We start from the raw sequence: 20,650 nt of genomic DNA, 5'->3' as shown, positions 1-20,650 counted from the left end.
GATCCGTTTGGATTTCACCACCCCCCAGCCCCGGCAGCGTTGCTAAGGCATGTCATTTATTAAAAAACAATTAGTGATCTGCCTCCTGCTGATCACATCCAATAAACCATCTTGCTTTCCATCAGTAAAGCACTGCAGGCTGCATCCCCCACGCTCGGCGCAGCCTCTGCGCTGGGAGAGAAGCAGAAGCAGATGCTCAACCGGTGGGAAGCAGTGGTGGGTTCACCACCGTCACGCCGGCGTGGGCAGACCCAGCCTGGCAGGGTGGTTGAACTCGTCCTCCAGCCGTGGAGAGGTCGGGGCAGACAAGCCGTGAGTCAGCAGCCGAGTCTAGGAAGCGGAGTGGGACGTCGGGGAATAAATGACGACACCCGGTCCTCGGCGTACCTTCCATGGGGCCAACGGACCTGCCCGCACCCTGGGCTGCTCCCAGGCTGGGTGAGGAGAGACAGCTTTCTCCAAAGGGCAATTCAGGGGCTTTCGGCCGTGCCCAGGCGAGCCGCGGGAGGGAAGAAGCCGGCAGGGCCGGCTGGTTTTCCCGGCATCCAGCTGTGCATCCAGCTGTGATGGGTGCCACCGTGGCAAGCCCTTCCCAGCCACGTTATAGAGACCTGGCGGGGGGGCACCGTCCCTTGGAAACTGGGGACCCTCGCAGAGCAAAGGGAGGGGGCAACCTCATCTCACCTAAATCCCAGGCTCCTGAAGTGACGGGAGGGGGTCTTCCCCTCCCTGCGCGGGATGTTGGAGGGGGACACCGGGCACATCCCACAGACTCTGCTCTTCCTGGAAGCTGATGTGTTGTAAGGAAGGTGGGGGTGTTGGCGGAAGAAAGGCCCTGGTGCCGCATTTTGGGAAGGTTGGCTTTCCTCTTGCTTTCTTTTAAAAGCAGCCGACTCTTGTGAGAGGGTCTCTTGGGTGGGGTGTGGGATTATTTTCTTTCTGTTACTACCTGAGCTGGTTCTCACTGATTTCTTTAAACAAGGGCCTGGCTGCTTTTTTGTTCTGCCTCCAGAGATCCCAGACTGTGAGAGATCCCAGGTGAGCCGCACAGCCCACGAGCGGGTAAATATCCTGGTTTACACTGCGTTTCCAGACTTCCTTGTGGCCACACTAATCTCTGGATGGAATAAAGGTATGCAAAAGCGCATCAGGAAGGAGAGCAAAGTCTCAAACTTCGTTAAAACTCCACTTCTTGCAAGCTACCAACCCCACCCATTCGGAGGTTCGTGTTTGAGAAAATACCTTTTGTATTATTTGAGAAAATGCTTTTATAATATCAGGGAGGGAAATAAAACCCGTGAAGCAAAGCATGAATTATGCATGTAGTTTATTGAAGGTACAGCTGAAAGTTTGGAGTAAGCGAAGGGTAATCAACTCTGTTCACTTACACATTAAAAGCATTAAATCCATCTATCTAGTACACACACAGGAAAAACAACGCATGCATTTAACTACAGAAATATAAGGTGCTCGTCGGTGTGTAATTAAAATCTGCTCTACCAAACCTGGTGTAGCAACTTGGACCAATTTACATAAGCATTACCAACCCTCTCGTAAACAGGAAAAATTGGATTTTCTGGTGTCATTAAAGAAGTTAAATAATGGCTGCAGCTCCATCTCGGACAATTAAAATGTGGCTTCTCTTTCTGAAGTTAGGATGACCAAATTTTTCATCCTTTTGCAATAGCTGCATTAGGGAAAGAAAAATCCCTGCTGAAAAGGGGTCAAGCAGAGAAGACTGATTGAAGAGCCAGGATGATGTGTGAAGACAGGTACGGACCCTGAAATGAAAATCTCTCCTGGCTGAGACCGTGGGGGTAAGTCTCCCCCAAGAAGGACATGCAAGAGAAGGTGGGTTTTGATCATGCAAAGAGTTTTGGGCAGAGCGACTAGCCTAATTGTGTGGGCGTGGGCAGCGCATGGTTGTGTGATCCCTATAGCTGTCAGAAGGAAGGGGAATACTGTTTTATCGCAGAAATGCTGATTATTTTAAAATACGATGTGTCGTTGCCCTCTGGTCTCTACCGGGTTGTTCTGACCACGCGCACAGCTGTGCTGTACCTGCTCCCGGTGCTGCAGACCCCTGCCCCAGGAATGATGACGGCTCCCGGGCTGCACTGCTCCATGCCAGCGCACACGACGTTCCCCAGGTTGCCCACGCCAGTGGTGCACTGCACCCCCTCCGCGCCGGAGATGACTTCTCGCCCCACGCAGCTGACGGCGCTCCTTGCCCCGAATCCGCCCCCCACCCTGGGGAGGCAATCTACGCTCCGGGTGCTAAAGCCGGCACCGCTGACGCCGAAGGAGGAGACCACCCCTAATCCCGGGCCGGCCGCTCCTGTCTTGACAGCGCATTTGCCTCCGATTCCAGAGAGGGATCGGCACTCCCCGACGGTGCCACCGCCGCTGACCACGGCTGTGGGAGAAAAACAGGCTCAGTCACTCCCGGAGCAGCTAAAACCCAGCTTATAAGGAAACTTATAAGGAAACTTATAAACTTAAAAGACTTGTAAGGAAATTAAGGGAATGCTTCATTAACTTACCTACGCTCACAGGGTTGCCGGTACATATCCTGTTAAGAAAAGAAATGTTGTATTTAGGGAAATATTCCTCAAATACACAAGCAAAGAGAGGTGCTGCCCAGCCATTGCCTCCTTAGAAACCCTGCAGGTCCTTCAGCTTTTCTGTGCACCCAGGTATGAGGTGCTGGTCCACATTGCCCACCGAAGCGCTGCGGGGTTGGATCCCCAAATCCCACAGACATCTTAATATCCCATCCTCTTTTTGTACCGCAAGCAGGGGATCTGACTGCAGCATGCTCGCTGCGCTGCGATCCAGGTGCCCTGGGAGGATGAGGAGGAAACGGGGGCAATGCTCCCCCTCTGCACCCCTGGGGAGAGAAAAGGGACGATGCTCCCCTCTGCACCCCTGGGGAGAGAAAAGGGACGATGCTCCCCTCTGCACCCATGGGGAGCTGCCTCCACCAGCATTTCTCACTGCCTCTCTCTCCTCCTGTTGGGTTTTGCTGGCTACCGGTACAAGGTGCAGCCAGGGATGCTCCTACCTGCTCTCTTCTCCTTCCAGCAGCGTCCTGTAAGTGGCAATCTCAATGTCCAGGGCCAGTTTGACGTTCAGCAGCTCCTGGTAGTCTCTCAGCAAGCATGCCATCTTGTCCTTGGCCTGCTGCAGTGCAGTCTGCAGGTCAATCAGCTTCTGCCTGGCATCTTTGAGGGCGCAGTCGCCCCGCTGCTCAGCATCGCAGATGGCCGTCTGCAGAGCTGCGATCTGTGGACAGTAATGGGCAAGAGGGGGGCCGCTGGTGATACTAAGAGGCATCTCCACAGGGTTGCTCATGGACCCCCTTGTTTCTCGGCTAGGAACTGCCAGAGAGCCTAGATTTAGGCTGGATACATGTGATGGCCAAGCTCTTTGGGATGAAGGGGAGGGGACCTGTTGGCTGTAGGTCAACAGCCAACAGAGGGGACCTGTACCCCGGAGGGAAGCATACAGCAAGCATTGTTTCTGTTATAGCCAACTGGCTTCTGCTTATTCGGTAAGTGAGAAATAAATCTACGTCTTTGTGTATCGACAGCAGATGAGAAGCTGCAAATACAGGCTTAAGCTGGGGGGGGAGGTTCTTTGCAGCTCAGCAGGGTGGGAGCTGGTGAGGATGAAGCCCTTTGCTGGAGAAGTCGCACACCCCGCTGCCCATGCAGCATTCAACCCTTCGTCCTACCTGTTTCTTCACGTTATCCGACTCGCACTGCAGTTTCTGGATCATCCGGTTCAGCTCGGCTATCTCGCTCTGGTTGTTTCTCAGGTCGTCGCAGAACTTGCCCCTGCTGCTGTGGAGCTCCTCCAGCTATTGCACGGGAAGAGGATGACGTTAACGCGCCCGAATCGCCCCTTCCAGGGAAGGTGGCAACTCTCCGGAGCCGCACTGACGTCCGTGCTCCTGGGGAAGCACCCAGACATGACCTCAGCCCAGACAAGGCAACAGTCCCGGGTAGGTCCTGAGCATTTGCCCTTTGGGAAGGGGATGGAGTTCCTGATGGGTGTCCACAGAGGAGACCTCTCTGAAGCAACATTGTGATCTGCTATGCTCTGTTCTTACAGAAAAGTCTTAAACCACAGTTTTAAGGTTGGGGGGCTTTTTTTGGCATTACCTTCTTTAGCAAACTACAGTGCATGCACGCTGTGGGGTGGGTTTAAGTTGCGTCATGGTGGACAGAAATGGTCCAACAAAGAGTTTTGTTGGCCAAGGGATTTCATTGCCATCTGTGCTGGTGGTGTGAATACTCACTCTGGTTTGGTAGAAAGCCTCCACTTCAGCCTTGCTCTTCTGGGCAATCTCCTCGTAGCAGCACTCAACACTTTTGATGATGCCCTCCATGTCCAGGTCCCGGCTGTTGTCCATTTGCACGATGACAGAGGTGTCACACAGCTGGCAATCCAGCTGAGCTCTCTCCTGCAAGATCCACCGCATGTCAGTCCCCTTCCCTCAACCAGCCCAAGCCAGGCATGCGGGTACCCCTGGCAAAGGGGGGTCTGGTGAGAAGGTGGAGGGTTGGGGGAGGTTCTCCCTTTAACGCCCAACTAGAGCATGGGGTTCTCCAGGTGGGTGACTGGTTTCCAGCAAGAGGTGGCAGCTGGGACCTGTTTTGGTGGCACAGTATGGGATTGCTGCATGCAATTCCCTAAGGAAGGGTGGGGAATCCTGGTGGAGCAACTCGCTTCGTTGCAACTTGGCATTTCTGGCTGCGTCAGCAGTTTTCTGGGCTGGGAATCCCTCAGGGTGAGTGCTTTGGGCCCCCTTGCCTACAGACTGCTGGGAGGTGCTTGGCTAGAAAAGGTGCAAATACAAAGTGTCCCCTGTGTGTTTTGTTAAAAACTTGCTATATCTTAGACAAAAGTGTTACTTTCACCAAAATATTTTGACTAATGTAGCTTAAAAAGTGAAGTGCTATTTGGGTTTTGAAGAGTGAGATGTTTCACTGCTTCCCAGGGGTGGTTTGGATTAGAATTTGAGGGGCTTTTTCCTGCAAAAGGTCCCTCCCTTTGCGGCCAGCAATATAGGAGACAACCAAGAACGCCCTTTGCCTTCCCAAAGTGTGTGCAATAGTGTTGTTATCAAATACATATAAAGAGATACAGATTTTTGGGATGCAATTTCAGGATTTTCAGAAAAGACACCTTTCCCTGAGTTTAGCTGTGGTGTAGGAGCTCAGGGGGGCAGCAGGTGGTGCATCACCCTCGGGGCAGCGGACGGGGAGCTGGGAGCTCTTACCTCGGCGTAGATGCACTTCAGGAACTCCAGCTGCTGCCGCAGGAGGCCCACTCTCACCTCCAGCTCCTCCTTGGTCAGGTAGAGACAGTCCACATCCTGGAGAGACACCACGTGTTCGGTGAAAAGAGGTGAAGAAACACGGACTGTGGCAAAGCCCATGTTAGATTTGGAGGAAACCTCACTATTTCCAGCCCTTAAGACTATCTGGGTTTGCATTGTATGTGCTTACAACAATGGGGGTTCTCCAAATTCGTTGGGTTGCCTCTATTTTGGGGCTACCTGGAGAGGACTCGGGCAGTGTCATGGTGCCAGGACTCCCCGTGTCTCTCCCTGGCCCCACACCCGGGTTTTGCCCACGCGCCTGCCGCTCTCAGCTGGTCTCGCCGGCGTTGTCCCTCGCGTGACTCACCTTCTTGAGGACCACAAACTCGTTCTCCGCAGCCGTGCGCTTGTTAATCTCATCTTCATATCTGTAGGAGGAAAGGAGAAGGGTGGGATGCTGAGCCCCGGGGGTCCCGTCCTCACCACCCAAGTGGCCAATGCAGAACATGGGAAGCGTAATTAAAACCAGAGCCTCTCCCTATTCGCTTTGTACCTCCTTTTTGATTTTTGCTTTGTTGCTATTTCTTTCCTCCCCACTGGGCTTTGTTCAGCAGTTTTAATAGTTCACGCCAGCCGTGTCGGCGGCTGGAGTGAGGTGGCAGTAAATCAGGCCAAACCACTAGAAATGCAAAACCGGGTAGCTCAGCTGAAGGCTTGGACTGCTTCTTCTAGCCCTGCTGCTTTGTGTGATCTTTTTCTGAAGCATCCAGGAGTCTGCTCTGAGTGTTTGTGGGGAGACCGTAGCCAAAATGCCCCAGGGGAGGTCAGGAGCTTGAGCAACCTTTGAAACTCCCAGGTGCAATGGGAAGGAAAGCCGGTGCATAATGACCAAGTAATTGGGACCTAGGAGAACTTTCACAAGATGATTCGATGATTCTACGAGTCTGACCTCCTTGGTGGTGGCTCAGCAAGAAAAAATGTCGGAGATGCTTGACTGTAAGATCTCTGGAGAAAGGATGACTCCTTTGTCCTGTGCTGTATACCACCAACCACCAAGTGTCCTGGTTCGTGGCTTAGCAGAGCACACGGGGAGCTATTGCGGAATATCTGCAGCTTAGATTAAAAAACCAATTCCCGCATTCCCTCTGGGAAGAGAGAATGAACCCCAACAGAGGCGATGTGGATAAAGCGTGGGGTGGAGACAAATGGGCTGAGGGTTTTGTGGGAACGGATGGCACCGGGGACAGGAGATTTGGGGGAGCCACAGGCACAGATGACGTGGGAGATCTGATTTGGCAAACCACGGTGGTGTGCAGGAGCATTAGGGAGAGGAAAAGCGGTTCCCTGTCCCTCTCCCTAAGGAAACACTGCGGTTCACGAGCTCTCCCAGTCCATCACCAGCATCTGAGGTGCAGCAGTGGGACCCCAGTGCAGGAAACCAGCCCAGTGCTGGTGTGCCCTGCCCTGCTCCCCTCCCCGTGCCGCGGTTTTTTGACCCATGCAGTGCAATCGCATTGGCTTCACGCTCAGAAGCACCGCGGTCTGCACCTTCTCTCCGCGTACCACTTACTTGCACTTGTACTCTTGAACCAGGTCCCTCAGGCACCGCTCCTCGTTTTCCAGCCTCTCTCGCTCCCCCAGCACACACTCCAGCTGCTTCCTCAGGTTGCAGATGAAGTTCTCAAAAACGGGCTCCAGGTTTCTCCTGGAAGCTGGGACGACATACTGCTGCAGCAGCTCCCACTTGGTGGTCAGCACCTTGTTCTGCTGCTCCAGCAGCCGGACCTGGGGAAGCAAGAGATGCGAGAGTCATGCAACCCCCTCTTGTCCCAGGCAAAGGCGCTTTGGGCTTCTCCACTTCCAAAAGGAAAAAGTAAAAGTAAAATCAGAAATGCAGATGGTTAAGTGCTGGTTTCTCAGCAGCCTGAGTGAGACCAGCATCTTCTCTGAGCTAAACCTGGTCCCACCCAGGACTCGTATCAGAGGCTGAACGACACTGGTGCGTTTGCTCTGTGTTTGAGCATCTGTTTGACCAAAGCTCAGCTCAGGCAACCACCGCCTCTTCCCCTGAGACAACTGGCTGGTGGAGGATCCACTGCCTCCCCTGATGGGCTGAGTACAGCAGGGAGTCTTCCGCGGCACTAAAAGCTCCATCCAGGATCTCATTTGAATGTATCTGATTTAAACTCTAACCACGGGAATTTATCATGCCTTTCCCTTCTAGATTAAAGAGCTCTCTAGCACTTGAGAGCCTTGATGGGTCATGAATAAGTCATTTTTCAAATGGGAGGAAGCGGAGTTGCTCCTCTTACGTGGGTTTGGTTTTTCCAGCTGCAGAACAACTTGCAAGGAAAATCAAGATCAGACAGAGCAAAGGCTTCTCTGCTGTTTGAAAAACCATTTCCTATAACACATCTCTAAACAGTAACGAGAACCCTTAGGCTTAGCTAAGAAAACAGTGATAAATTACATCTGTTTAGGAAATCGCCAAATCATTTCATTCACAGAGAGGAGGGACAGAGAAGTTAGAATTGTTCATCTCATTTTAGCTAGACATCTCTCTTTCTACATCTCCTTGATGAAGCACACAAACTATTTTAAAAATGCAACAGTCCTTTGGAGTTTATAGAGGTGTGATAGCAATGTCAGGTTATACCTTTGTAATAAACCCTCCTATTTGGCCTTTTTACATTTCCGTGTCTCCATCCCTCCTCTCACAGGTTTTGATTTACTGTATCCCTGGAGCCGCTCCTGATTTAGCTATTTAGCAGATTGGTGACCATCGAAAGGTAAAATACCGGTGCGGTTGCCTTGGTGCAAGGCTTAAATCCAAAGAGTCTCCAGGTCAGGACCACCGTGGTCCATCAGAAATGTTTACAGTATCGGGGTGCCAGGAGAAACAGCTACCGACGTTGTCTCTCTAGAGACAATCCATCCATCAGAGCCTAGAGGAGACAAACAGCCTGCGCGGGGGGAAGCGGGGTCTCACCTTGTCGATGAAGCAGGCGAACTGGTTGTTGAGGTTCTTGATCTGCTCTTTCTCGTGGGTCCGCACTTGGCACTCCTCGGGGTCGACCCCCACGCAGAGGGGCTTGAGGAGCTCCGGGTGGATGCTGACGCCCCGAATCCCTTCAGATCTACCTCCGCCGAGGCCGATGCCAATGCCGCCGCCGAAGCCTCCGATAGCCACGCCGTCCCCGAGACCTCTGTAGCTGCCCAGGCCCCCGTAGCTTCCGCAGTTACCAAACCCCACGACCGTGCCCATGCCAAAGCGGCCTCCGCCGTAAGCCACGCCGCAACGTCCGACGCTGGCGCCGCCGTAGACCCCGCTGCGGCAGCTCCCGCCGAAGGAAATCCTTTGCCCTCTCCCCAGGTCGCAGACGCTCCGGCTGCTGAAGCCACCGATCCCACATCTCCGTCCCACCGGCTGGCAGACGGAGGCTGAGCTGCTGTTGCCCCTGCCGAGGCCGCAGACGGCGGACGCGGAGGAGAAGCCCCGTCTTCCCAGGAGAGAGCTGGAGGTGTAGCACTGTCGACTCATGGTGGCCGGGGGAGACGGGAGGTGAAGCGGTAACGGCAAAGCAGAAGGGCAAGAGAGGAGCAGGGAGTGAAAGAAGGAGATCTCCTTTAGCTTCTCTGAGGCAGAGCCCTTCTCCTTATATACATTTCAGGAGGTGCCTGAGATGCAAAAATTTAATTTATCCACTGGGTTTGGTCTGCCTGGCAGCAAGGAATGGCTTCCAACATTTTAAACCCACAGCAAACACTTCTATCTCATACGAAATAATGTGGAAATTAAAATAAACTGCTTTGCTTGCAAGCTTCAGTTTCAGGACTTATATTTTACTTAATTAATCTGCTTCCTTATTGTGTAATTATAGTTTAGCAAAATAATTCAAGGAGTTTTTATTCATGGCTTGTTTACGGTTCGGTTTCACCACAGCGTTTAATTATGTTTCAGGACCTCCTGCAAAAATGTCGTGGCAATGCCCTCTTCCAGGGTCTCGCGCCAGCTCGGGGCTGGCTCTTGAGCAATGACCGGTGGCGACAGGGAAGGAGGAAGGCACGCATCTGCCAAAGCGCGGCACTGACGTTGTCAGGAGCGTTCCTGCAAGCATGCGTCTCTTCCTCTCGTGGGTATGGCTACAGCTCTCGTAGGCGATTCGGTCGCGGCCGGGTTTGCCGGCGCGCGTGCTGACGAGCGGAGCTGATGGGGATGGGGTTGGCAGCTTCCTTATCGACGGAGCGCGAGCTGCGCGAGGTGGAGCTGAGGAGAAGTTCGGTCGGGGGGCGGATGCTCTGGCAAATTGGGGGTTCAAGCACATGAAGTCAAGGCACCGGCGCAGCTGGGCTTCGTGCGCCCCTTGGAACGTATGGCACTGGAGATAAGGCATTTCTGGGAAACGCTTCGCCACAGACAGCGATTTATTGCCGAATTATGTGCCTAGGGAAGGTGATAATTGTGTTTGGTATCTGGGTGTGATGCGACTGGCGCGCATGGCGAATTCACGCTAACGATAGCTGGAGATGCAACAAAGGAGTGAAGCGAAGTGTTACAAACAGGTTGAGAAATGTTAGCCGGAGTGAACTTTTTTCCTCGTATTCCTGTGACACACCTATTTGACGTTAAATTATTCTAGTAATATCTGTTAATGAGAAGGTACCGTACCGTCTTAATTAAAATTCTTAAAAAGATTTTTGAATTTGCTTGGAAACAAATAAAGTTCCTTTTTTGCCTTAACAAAGGGGCCTAATCACAGAATCACAAGTGATTGCATGGCTGGCCCTAAGAAGTCTTTGCATCTTTGCTGGGGCAAAATTAACTGGTTCTGGGAGGATTCCTGTCAATGCTGTTGTAAACTTGAAATAGGTTGTCTTGAATTAAAAATAATGCAAAGGAATTACGACGATTTAGAATACTTGTGGAGCCTCTTTAGGTCTTTTTTTTTTCACAAGTCTCATAGTAGGTTCATTTCATAGTGGGTTGAAATGAACTATAAAATACTGTATGCAATTATAATCATGCAGTAGTTCCGTTGTAGCTCCATTGGTCCGAGTATATTAGGATGCACGTCTTGCAGTGAGATGTACTTTCATTTGTGAGGTTGAGATAGTTGGAGAAAGCAGACGAGCTTTTGGGCGCTGCGTCCTTCATGTCATTCTGCCCAAGGAAATCCAAGCACCGGGACTGCTTGCTAGTAAGTGAAAGGGAGAATTATTTCGGAAATTTATTTTATTTTGTGCTGAAGCGTTGGTGCAAGTAGCGTGGAGGACAACTGGGTGCATGGTCTGAAGCCAAATCTGGAGCACTGCCTAGGAACAGGGCATTCATGGATGGGCTGTAGCATCGCTTAACCTTTAGGTAGGTCCACACAACATGACTTTCATGAACTCTTCTAGGTGGGCGTAACCATGGGCAAGCTGGAAGCCAGGCCATCAGTGGCACCGCTGGCTGCGGTGCTGCTCTCTGCACGACTGAGCCCTGCACGCTGGCTCGATGCAGCTGCGGTGGGGCAGAGGGATGGTGACTGGAGATACCGGGACGCAGCCGCTGCTCCGAGCTCTCCCACCCAGCAGGAGCACAGAGAGACTCCAGCTCCTTTTCATGGCAAGAAAGACACGGCCCTTCATCCTTGAGGGTAGTGACTTGCCAGTTTTTCCAGCTGTGAGGAAGCTGGATCTGGTTCAGATCAGGTCCCTGCTTTCCTCCATATCTCGGCTTGGCTGCCCGCTGTGGAGTGCCTGGTGCCACGCGGGTGATACAGGCACCACCTGAGGGCTGTAGACCCCCCCAAGCCCCTGGTTTTGTCGGAAAGCAGGGAAAATGCCACTTGTGGGACAACCATCCATGTTCCTCCACCAGCTTGCAAGCCCCGAGATCGTTTCTTACGTAGGCTGTTTCCCCACGGATCGAAAGCAACAAACCTGCGCTTCAACCTTCGGCTCCTCCTCGCAGCCCTAAGAAGTGGCTTCTTCCAGGTGCCCAGCCTTGCACATCAGAGAGAGACGGTGCAGGGCAGCGCTTGTGGTTTCCATCTGCTGAGCTTTCACAAAGCCGGTTCGCAGTCACATGGTGGAAGCCCTGAGCACTGGTTGCATCAACTTCAAAGGAGGAAGCACTCTGATGTGATTTGGTCTTCTGAAGAGAAGGATTGCAATCGCTTTTGTTTCATCGGCCACGCAACGTGCACAGCACTGGCTCAAGTCAGACGCAAATGCCTTCTTCGTAGAGACCTTCTTCATGGCTCCATGCTTCGTCCTGGTTGATTGCACGTCAGATAGTGTTTGAAGAGCTGTAGAAAGGGACTAACCTTCCTCTTCATAAGGAAGAGATGAAACTGCTGTTTTCTGGCTGATGGGATTCAGCAAAGCTTTAAAGCAGCAGCTTACACCCAGATTTACCGGGGAAACCCCTGAGGTCCTTGGCCCTAAATATGCCTTGAACTGTGGTGGCTTCCATGAGACTTACGCCTTTGAGATTTACATGTACCCAGATGCATTAGGATAAATTAATTCTGCTTAAGCACCTTACTAAATTGGGACCTGTTAAGCCATCCGTGCAGATAGGCAGAGCCTGGGGGTTTTTCCAACCTCCTGTTATGATTCCGGTTGTAAAAACCCAACCATCCAAGCTTGCTTTCTCCCAGTGAGAAAACCGCTTTTTAAGACCCTCTCCCGAGGAAATGGGGTTGGCAGGGCTTGGCCGCGCTGGTGCTCTCCCTCCCTCCCGGCAGGCTGGGCAGTTTTTGTGGCTCCGTGCAAAAAGGACCACGAAGTCACCATTAAAATGACTAATGAGGCCCCTGGGACATCTCCCTCTGGTTTCGTGGGTCCAGCCCTCCAAAGGTGTCTGTTCCTGGTCTCTTAACTGCAGCTTGATTCTGCTCCCACATCAAAGCAGATGGTGGATTTGTGGGGACCGGGGTAGAGATGATGGTCTGGGCTCCTTCCATCGCCACGGGGCACCTTGCTTTCCTCCCAGTAACCTTATTCCACAGTAGCTGTTCACCCTCAGCCTGGCTTGTCCCTGGCCATTTATGCTGCTTTGGGGCAAAAAGATGGACAAGATAATCCCTGAGGTTCCTTCCAGGCCGCTCCCAGAGCATCAGTGGTCACTGCCCATGTGCAGCATCTGCACTTGCAGTGCTGCCAGATAAGACCTTGCCAAAACCTTTACCCTCCTTCTGCAGTCTTTCTGCTGGACAATTACAGACTGTGGGTGACCAATGTCGGTCACGTCACCCGTATTTATGAGAAGATGTTGGGGTATCATGTCAGTAAGCGAAGCAGAAGAGAGTAGGGCTCCCAAAGGCGATGTCTCATGCAAGGAGCATGGAGAGCTACCTACTAGCCAGGGCTGGATGTCCGCCCTGCCTGTGTCCACTGTGATGCGCTGGCCACGCTCGGTGCCCTAACAGAAAATCCAGGTGCTTCATTCAGGGCAACTTTGTCATGTTCTGGGCAGTTCTTCACTCGTGTGATGGAAAACCTGGGCGTTGGATGCGGGGCTGATGCGTCTTTCAGACAGAGCTGCTGTGACTTCTGGGTGTTTGACTGCAGTAGGCAGGGTGCCAGCAGCAGCAGCGCAAGGCAGCCGGTTTGGATTTTTAAAATCTCCCTTTCAATGGTGTTACCAGGTGACCTAAGCCGAGAACCTCTCCTTAGTTCTTATTTACCATCTTATTTTGTAAGAGACAAATAGGTTTCGTACCAAGCACCACAGGTGTCCGTCCCCTTCCTTTGTAACGTTCCTCTTTTGCATAGGAATTTGTAAGGCGCTTTTGCGTCATCTGACCAACTTGGTGCTAACTCTCGGGGCCTGATGGACTATTAGGGCTCTGAGTAATGGGGTGGAATTGGTACGGCAGTGTCATGATGAAAGCGCAACAGCCAGGACTAAGCAGTGGGAATTGCCATTGCCGAGGGAGAGCGGCCGCACGCCGCGGGAAGGGCAGGAGGTTTGCACTGAAAGTGTTTTTTCTGGGGGAAGGTGGGCAATCCTTGTAAAGAACAGCCACGAGAACCACATCAGATTTTGAGGTTGGAAACACCGCTGTACTGTTTCATGCGGCAGTTGTCTCTTCTCTTCTACGATACAGACTTTTTCAACCAGAAAGCGTGTTCCTTCATGCACTAAGCCAACCAGGGACTCCAGAGATGCCCTCCAGCAGCTGGGTGAAAGGGGAGAGTGTGGGAGGAGGGAAATTCAGCCACTGAATTTCAACTAGTTCCCATCGATAGGTCTGTAAATCTGCGTCTGTGTGTGCACATGAGTATATGTAATAATGGCCATAGAACGTAGCTGTTCAGAGTGTGCGGTTAATGTTATAGAGTTAATTTTGCAAACTTCTAAACAGGTTTCTTAAAAAAAAAAGTAAAGTAGAGGCGATGCACAAACCTTGCATGCAGTTTATTGGCAGCAGAGCAGAGAACACAGAGCTTTTATCAGCCACACGATCTCTCTGTGCCCTGTCAAGTTAAAAAGCACCACTCTGCAGAGAGGGACAAGGAGAGATGTTCAGTAGAGAGCAAACCTCATTACTGGCCTTGTAAAAATGACTTGGCAGGCAAGATAACATAAAAGAATAAAAACACTGCTAGCGTGGGAGTCCTCTTACTTGAATTCAGCTACCTGCAAACCAGTCACCGAGTTGAAGCTAGAGGCATGGGCTCCGTGAACAGTCAATGAGAGAGCTTGGTATCATCAAGCAAAAGATTGTTTTCTAAAGTCACCAGCGCAGGAGAACCTGGAGACGAGGAGCCACGCCTTGCAGGGCCACGGGGGCATGATCCAAGAGCAGAGGTGGTATCCGTACATGGCTACCAGCCTCAGCAAAATAAAAGGACAAATACGAACCAGGAGAAATAACAATGCTGTGTTTATGAGCACCTATTCATTAAGCTTTCCAGATGGACACTCAGATTAAGGAGATTACAGAAGGTATAGCTTCTAGAGGACATACCTATTATCTTAATGAATGGTTGGAGTCACTTTTGTGATTCATCTTGCCACGAACTCGCAAAAAACTCACGATGTGTCACTCCAGAGGTGGTGGCTTGGTGCATTAGCTCTGTATTATGGTTGTCTCCACTGGGTTAACTAGAGATAAAGAGCAGTATTTGTCCTAGAGGAATCTGCAACCAGCTTCTATTCCTCACAGCCCTGATACTCAGAAACACCTGCTCCAAAGTTACCTAAAGCCCCAGCGCTATCTGCCCTGGAGAGCCGCCAGCTGAAACATCGGGCACCACAGTCTTCATTTCCCCAGCTCAGCAAGCCTACGGGGTTGTAACCTCCATTTCCAGAGGTTAACTCTCTGAATTGCCAGCAAACCACACATTCAGGGAGATAAAGGCAAGCAACGGTAATGATTACACCTCTGGACTGGTAATCCCTCCTCCCAAAGCTAAATGCTGCTCTGTCGCAGCTATGTCCTCCAGCGTGCGGGATCGCTGTGCCTTCAGAGATGCAAAGTCACGCTTTAATTTCACTGTGTTTCTGAGGTGGATTCCTTCACTTCTTGACCTAAATCTCCTGTTTTAGGAAACTTTTTCTTCCACGGCCGGACATGTGCCCAACTGGGCACTATCCAACTGGGCCACTATCCATTGCAGCAGACTTGGGAACCTGCGCTGCCAGAAAACCCAACGCTCAGTAACTGGAAAAGAAAGCCAGAAGCAGCACAGAGAAATGGAAAAGAGAAAAATCTTCCTGTGACTCATACATTTTTCATAGTTGTGCCAACAGGACTCCCTGGCCATGCTCTGTTGGAGGATAAAAGGAAATACGTTATTGGGCAAATCTGCAGCTTTCAGAAGAAACTGCACTGAGCGGGATCCTGGAAATTCTCTGTTTCATTCAACAGCTGCTCTTAACTCTGCACCCAGGTGATCCCGGGTGAATCAGGCACCCTCTTCCTCCTCCGCTCGGTGGGGATGCACACACTGAGGAGATTCATTTGGGGAACTCCAGTGTAATTTCTTGAAGCAACATCCACACATCGGTGTGTTGCCTTGTTATTCTCTTTGTTCTTGTTATTATGTGGTTGCTTTTTCTCCTTGAATATCCTATGGGGTAATCCGCCTGCTGGGCACTGCGTGTGATACCAGGGAGTGTTAAGCACCTGCCTCTCTTGTTCTCCATCCAGAAATGGCTTGCATGTGGAAATCTCAATGACCAAAAGCCACCTTGGTGTTCAAGACATCCCAATAATTGCACACCTGGACTTCCAGCTCCTCCTTGGCTTAATGTAGGGAGCATTTCGTGTTTTTTCTCCCAGGCATTTTTGCAAACGCTGTCACCACGCTGCTCAGCATCGCAAATACCCGTCTGCAGACAGGCTACCTGTCAAAGGACAGACGGGTGGCTTTACTTTCCCTCTAATTACTGAGCATGACAACTGTGGCTTCATTGTCCTCATTTCAATTAAGGACTGACAAACACCCAAGGTGCGCAGTCCCCAAAGCGTCATACCCGCTTTGAGCGACTTCTTTCAAGTTACTCCAAGAGTATACGATAAAGAGAACCAGTTGCTTATGAGATTGCTGCTGGGTTTGGCATAATTGCCAGTTGCTCTGCAGAGGTTTAGCACCTCCTTCCCACCCAAACCCTTCATCACCGTCACCAGCAGAGCGCTGCGGGGCAAGCTCAGGGTCTCATCTCCAAAGCCGGAGGTCTCAAATGCTGAGTGTTCAGACCCTGTTTCTCACTTACACTGAGTCCTCTTTCCTTGACCCCAGAACTGAAAGAGCACCTTAAAATGTAAAAGGTTTTTGTGCTTTACACTTCCACCTGCCGGCTTTCTTCACATAACACCGCTGTTAATTTAATTTCTGTTGTACAAAGTAGCCCATTTCAAGAAAGCTAGCAGAGCTGCTGTTTAATACACTGTCCTAGGTCAACATCTGGGCTCCTCCAGAGCTGGGGGTTGCACTTGTGCCATGGTGTTCAGTAGCTGATGTGTCCTTCACTTGAGGCACAAAGCTTTGATGTCTGCTCTGAGCTCTTTTCAGTCCTGGGGTTTCTGATGGTGCCCATCTCCCGTCAGTTGTCCATTTTCACAGTGATGGAGGTGTTGCAAAGCTTGTGCCTAAAGGTTGCAAAAAAGTTGCCGTCTGGAGTGATTCCCCCTCATTTGCATCACTTTTGGGGAAATGCAGAACTAATTGTATAATGGGAGTCTTTATCCTGCAGCTAAAATCTGACCTGGAGTGATTCATCACTGGGGAACATACCAAGCCTCCTTTAATCCTGAAAAAGGATAAATCCACCTACTGAACTGGACCATGGCCAATGAGCGTTGGGTATAGGCAGAGGATTCCCCGTGTAGGTAACACCTGAACCCCGGAGAATATTGGTGGGATTTTTGTTCCCAGATGCAACCAGCACGTAAGCCCTACTAGTGAATATGTTGGATAAGTAGACGGTCCAGCTCTGAAACCCAACTCTGTCTACGCTAAACTGGGCTGTGCTGAAGACGAGGGTGTTTCCAGGAAAAAAACATAACCTGCATTTCCCTGTGGACAGAAAGGGAGGAACTGCTACCTCTTCAAACACACATCTCGGCAATTCCAGCTCCTGCCTCAACAAATCCACCCTGCCCCGCGGCTCTGTCGTGGCACGGTGTGCACTGTCCAGCTCCTCGGGAGCCGAGGCAGGAGCGGCCGCATGCAGACACCGAGCAGTTCACACTCAACCGGCCAGTTGGTTTGCATGGCTGGTTTGGGTTCCCTTCATTTATTCTAAGCAGACTTGCGGCTCGTGTTGTCTGTGGTTAGGAGTTTCCTCGAGCCACCTCAATGACACAAGCCTAGAAAAAGTGGAGAAGGAAAGTTAAATCTGCTGGACGGTGTTTTGAGAAGAGTAGACCTCCTGAAAAGGTTTTATTGATGTAGAAGAGAAATCCTGACCAAAGGCAGAACAAAACCCTTGGGGGCAGCCAGGTCAGAATTTACCCAGATGTTTGGTTTGGCCACCAAACAGAAAGGTCCAAAATTGTTCTAGTGCAGCTGAGTTGAAGCATCCAAAGCAAACTGATGGTTTTCCATTAAAATCACCTTAAAAGGAAAGAAGTTGTATTAAGCAGAGGCGAGAAAGATCCAGCACGATCCTATATTGCTTGTTCCCAAGGAGGTGGAGAATCCTCCACCCACACACTGAGCCTGGACCACAAGCCCAGAATATCTTGCTCCTACCCTGATCCATCCCTTTTCAAGTGAGATCTCTGACTAAAAGCTTCCCTCTCCCTCCCGTTACTAATATTGACCACATCACAAGAAACAACTTGCTTTTGAATGTCATGTGGATTGTGGAGCCGTCTGGCTGCAAGGAATGACTGTTCACAGGAGGAACTAATTACTGGCTAATTTCTTACCTGTATTTATCCACAATCTGCTTTGTGGCAGGCTCTTTGGGTATCATTTGTTCCCACCTGCTGTGCAAAGAGTCTATCCGCTTCCTCGGGCTGCAGATGCAGGGCTGAAAATACAGCCCTGGATTTCCCGTCTGTGCAGCCACGAGACACCCGCTTGGCTGCCTGCCCCCTCTGCTCGTAGTAAGCATAATGTAGTAACGATTATAGTAAGTGGTGTGCTCGTTAAAAAACAGAAAGCGAGGTATCAGGAAGACGGCTAGGCTATCTCATTTGGTCCAGGGGTCAGAAAGGGGAAATAAAAGCACTGTGCTTTCTGGGTGCTGGGTACATAGCTTGAAAATTGGATATCTGAAGGAGAAAAAAAAAAAAAGCAAATGATCCCTGATAATGATTCCCTGAGTAATGGTAAAAAATTCAATAAATCTACATCTGCTTCGTCAGACCACAAAAATGCAACTTCTGTTCTCCAGGAAGTTCTGACCTAGTTAAACTTAAAAAGCTGAAATTAAACAAGTTTGGGTTTTGGTTTTGTTTTTTTTTTTAAAGTGGAATATTCTTTCTGATGTGGTTGGGGACTTCCCAGCTTGGCTCTGTAAAGGAATCACCGCAGAATAAAATTCCTTCTCCTACCTTATCAGCGAAGCAGGCAGATTTGCTCCTGAGATCTCTTTATCTGTGTCTTTCATAGTCCCAGATGATTCAGCCCCAGAGCTGTGCCATTGCTGGGAGCTTTCATCTGTGCTGATGCTTTGGCTGTTTTCACTGCTTGCAGAATGAGTGGGACCAGGATCACCATCACCGTGATTCATTCTGCAAGCTCCTCTGCTGCTATAAACTCCAAACCTTCTGCACTCGCCGGGGTTCCTGCAACCTCTGGGACCTTTAAAACCAAAACTATGGTACGTACTTCACATCTTACGCCGCCCCGGCTGCATCCTGTGTGTGGTCCACCACCGAGGTCTCCATAGACTTGCACAGAGACCAAAGTGGGTTCTTTTTCCAGCAAAGCTGTTGAAATTTCTTGCTGTTGCTACTGATTGAAAGGCTGGATGAGTTTGAAGCCTTTTTAGCTCACAAGCAACAGAAAAGGCAAAAGCAAAGACCCATCGTCCAACCCTAGACTGCAGAGGTTGCATCTTTAGTTCATTCCAGGTAAGGAGAGAAGAAAAAGGCGCCTTCCCTGCAGGGAAGGGGCAGAGCAGGAAGGGAAAGAGCCCGTCTAGTGGCAGACTTTGAAAATATCCCTTATGTTGGGCATGGTTGGGTGAGATAAATGTCTTTGAGCCTGCATGGTTTTGTTTGGCTAGTGGTAATTGGTATCTCGTTTTGACATGAAAAAACATTATAATAACTATCACACACACACAGAGAATAATGAGCAAGTGAAAAAGCTTAAATGACAATCTTGGCTCGGAGAACATTTCCTTGTTTAATGTATTCCACTCGGGTTAATTACCAGTTCAAATATTTACTGCAAAGTGTGTTCTTTCGGTTGATTGCTGTGGTTGTGCCGTCTCTTCTGCCTCATACTGCAGGGACACGCCGTGGAGATAACTTTCTTGGAGGTTACTTTCTCTCTGTTCCTGGAAGAATCCCACCTCTTCCTCCTCTTCCCGCGTTCTTGTCTTGGTGTATTTAGTGCAGGGAGATGCTTTAGGAGAAGATGAGTCACCTTTTCTAGTCTATAAATTAAGTTTAGGGTGAGTGGGTCAGTGTGATAAAGATGTCTTTTTTGAAGATGAATTTATGGCAGAAGCGTTCCATCCTGGACAGGATGGTTGAAAGGGAAAATGCTGGTTATAAAGGGTGGTGACGTATTTGCAGGAGGTTGCCCCACGCAGGAATAGAGTCACCCTGTCTTCATACTGCTCTTTTTGCAACACACCCAGGACATGCTTGTTTTTTGGAGGGGGCACCCTCCGAGTTGCTCATCTGTCCCCATGGATGATGGAGGAGACCTGGACCATGCACTTAGTCTAGATGGCTTTGCTTCTTCCCACTTTCCTCTTCATCTCCTTGACCATGGTAGGCTTTGGCTTGGACTGCTTGTATTGGTCAGCCAAAATATCAAAACCAAAACATTTCATAGGATAAAATTACTGGAATGGTGTTTTTAAATTATTAATATTTTTTACTGAAAGAACTGAATGGAAACATTTCTCAATTATCAAAAGGTTTCTCTGGTTATTTTTAACTGACAGAAAATTCAGTTCCCCACTTAAAACAACTGTTTGTTTAAGATAATTGCTGTTAGAAAGAAGAGCAAAAAATAGTCAAAACAATCTTCAAGATTTAAAAAAAAAATGTGGGAAGGAAAAATAGCAATCACTTACCAGGAAATGTTCCTGAGCTTGTAATACAAGCTTTAATGAATAGTTTGAAAACCATTTGAGATGAACCTTTTCCTTTTGCTACTGTGACAAAATCTTAAGAGCTAGCCCATTCAGCTGTAGCCATAGAGAAAAAATAAATGCAGCCTTCATTTTCCTCTTTGGTTTGCTAAAATTATAGCTAAGAATATTTGGGTGTTGGCTCAAACATGAGGAGGAAAGGAGCTGCCCTTGTTTTGGAAGAGGTAGTATCATCTTCCTTTCTTCTCTCTATTATTCGGTCCACTAAAAGATAATTATTCTCCCACTCAAATTAGGCAGTCGCCTCCTGCTTCCTCGGTTGGGATGGGAGAAGCCACCCTTGCTAACGTTAGGAAGCTATTTTAGACTCCTGCCTGCAGTTCACCCCTGAAGCAAGAGAATGAGGCACTGCAACCGACAGCCCAGGCTTGTGTCTTCTCTTATCTGGGGACACCTCGGTGTCCCGACTTCAGTGGTCAGGAGGGGAAAGCTCTGGGAAACCTAGGGCTTGCTGGGCTTTCACCCCTTCGAGGCTGGGAACGTCATGCAAAGCCGGTTCCTGTTTCGCCGGGCCGTGGAGGGAGAGCAAGCAAGGG

The 20,650-nt window shown here is 50.1% G+C and overlaps 1 protein-coding gene across 1 annotated transcript; it reads right to left on the bottom strand.

Moving 5' to 3' along the window:
• Positions 1–2,021: 2,021 nt before the first annotated feature.
• On the bottom strand, positions 2,022–8,870 carry LOC142073736 (keratin, type II cytoskeletal 6B-like). The gene is made up of 9 exons (XM_075133879.1): positions 8,319–8,870; positions 6,900–7,114; positions 5,697–5,757; positions 5,288–5,383; positions 4,304–4,468; positions 3,737–3,862; positions 3,065–3,285; positions 2,544–2,572; positions 2,022–2,416 (listed from the first exon to the last, which is right to left on the bottom strand). The coding sequence occupies exons 1-9, from the start codon at positions 8,868–8,870 to the stop codon at positions 2,022–2,024; spliced, it is 1,860 nt and encodes a 619-aa protein (XP_074989980.1).
• Positions 8,871–20,650: the final 11,780 nt, after the last annotated feature.

Source organism: Calonectris borealis, chromosome 30 (genome assembly GCF_964195595.1).
Source record: "Calonectris borealis chromosome 30, bCalBor7.hap1.2, whole genome shotgun sequence".
NCBI classification, from domain to species: domain Eukaryota; kingdom Metazoa; phylum Chordata; class Aves; order Procellariiformes; family Procellariidae; genus Calonectris; species Calonectris borealis.
This window is presented reverse-complemented; position numbering and strand designations above follow the sequence as displayed.

Coding starts and splice junctions, on each gene's coding strand:
- LOC142073736 (XM_075133879.1), bottom strand. CDS start 8,870: ATGAGTCGACAGTGCTACACCTCCAGCTCTCTCCTGGGAAGACGGGGC. Junction 5,384..5,696: donor AGTTTGTGGTCCTCAAGAAG/GTGAGTCACGCG, acceptor GTGTCTCTCCAG/GATGTGGACTGTCTCTACCT. Junction 2,573..3,064: donor CTGGAAGGAGAAGAGAGCAG/GTAGGAGCATCC, acceptor TTTTCTTAACAG/GATATGTACCGGCAACCCTG.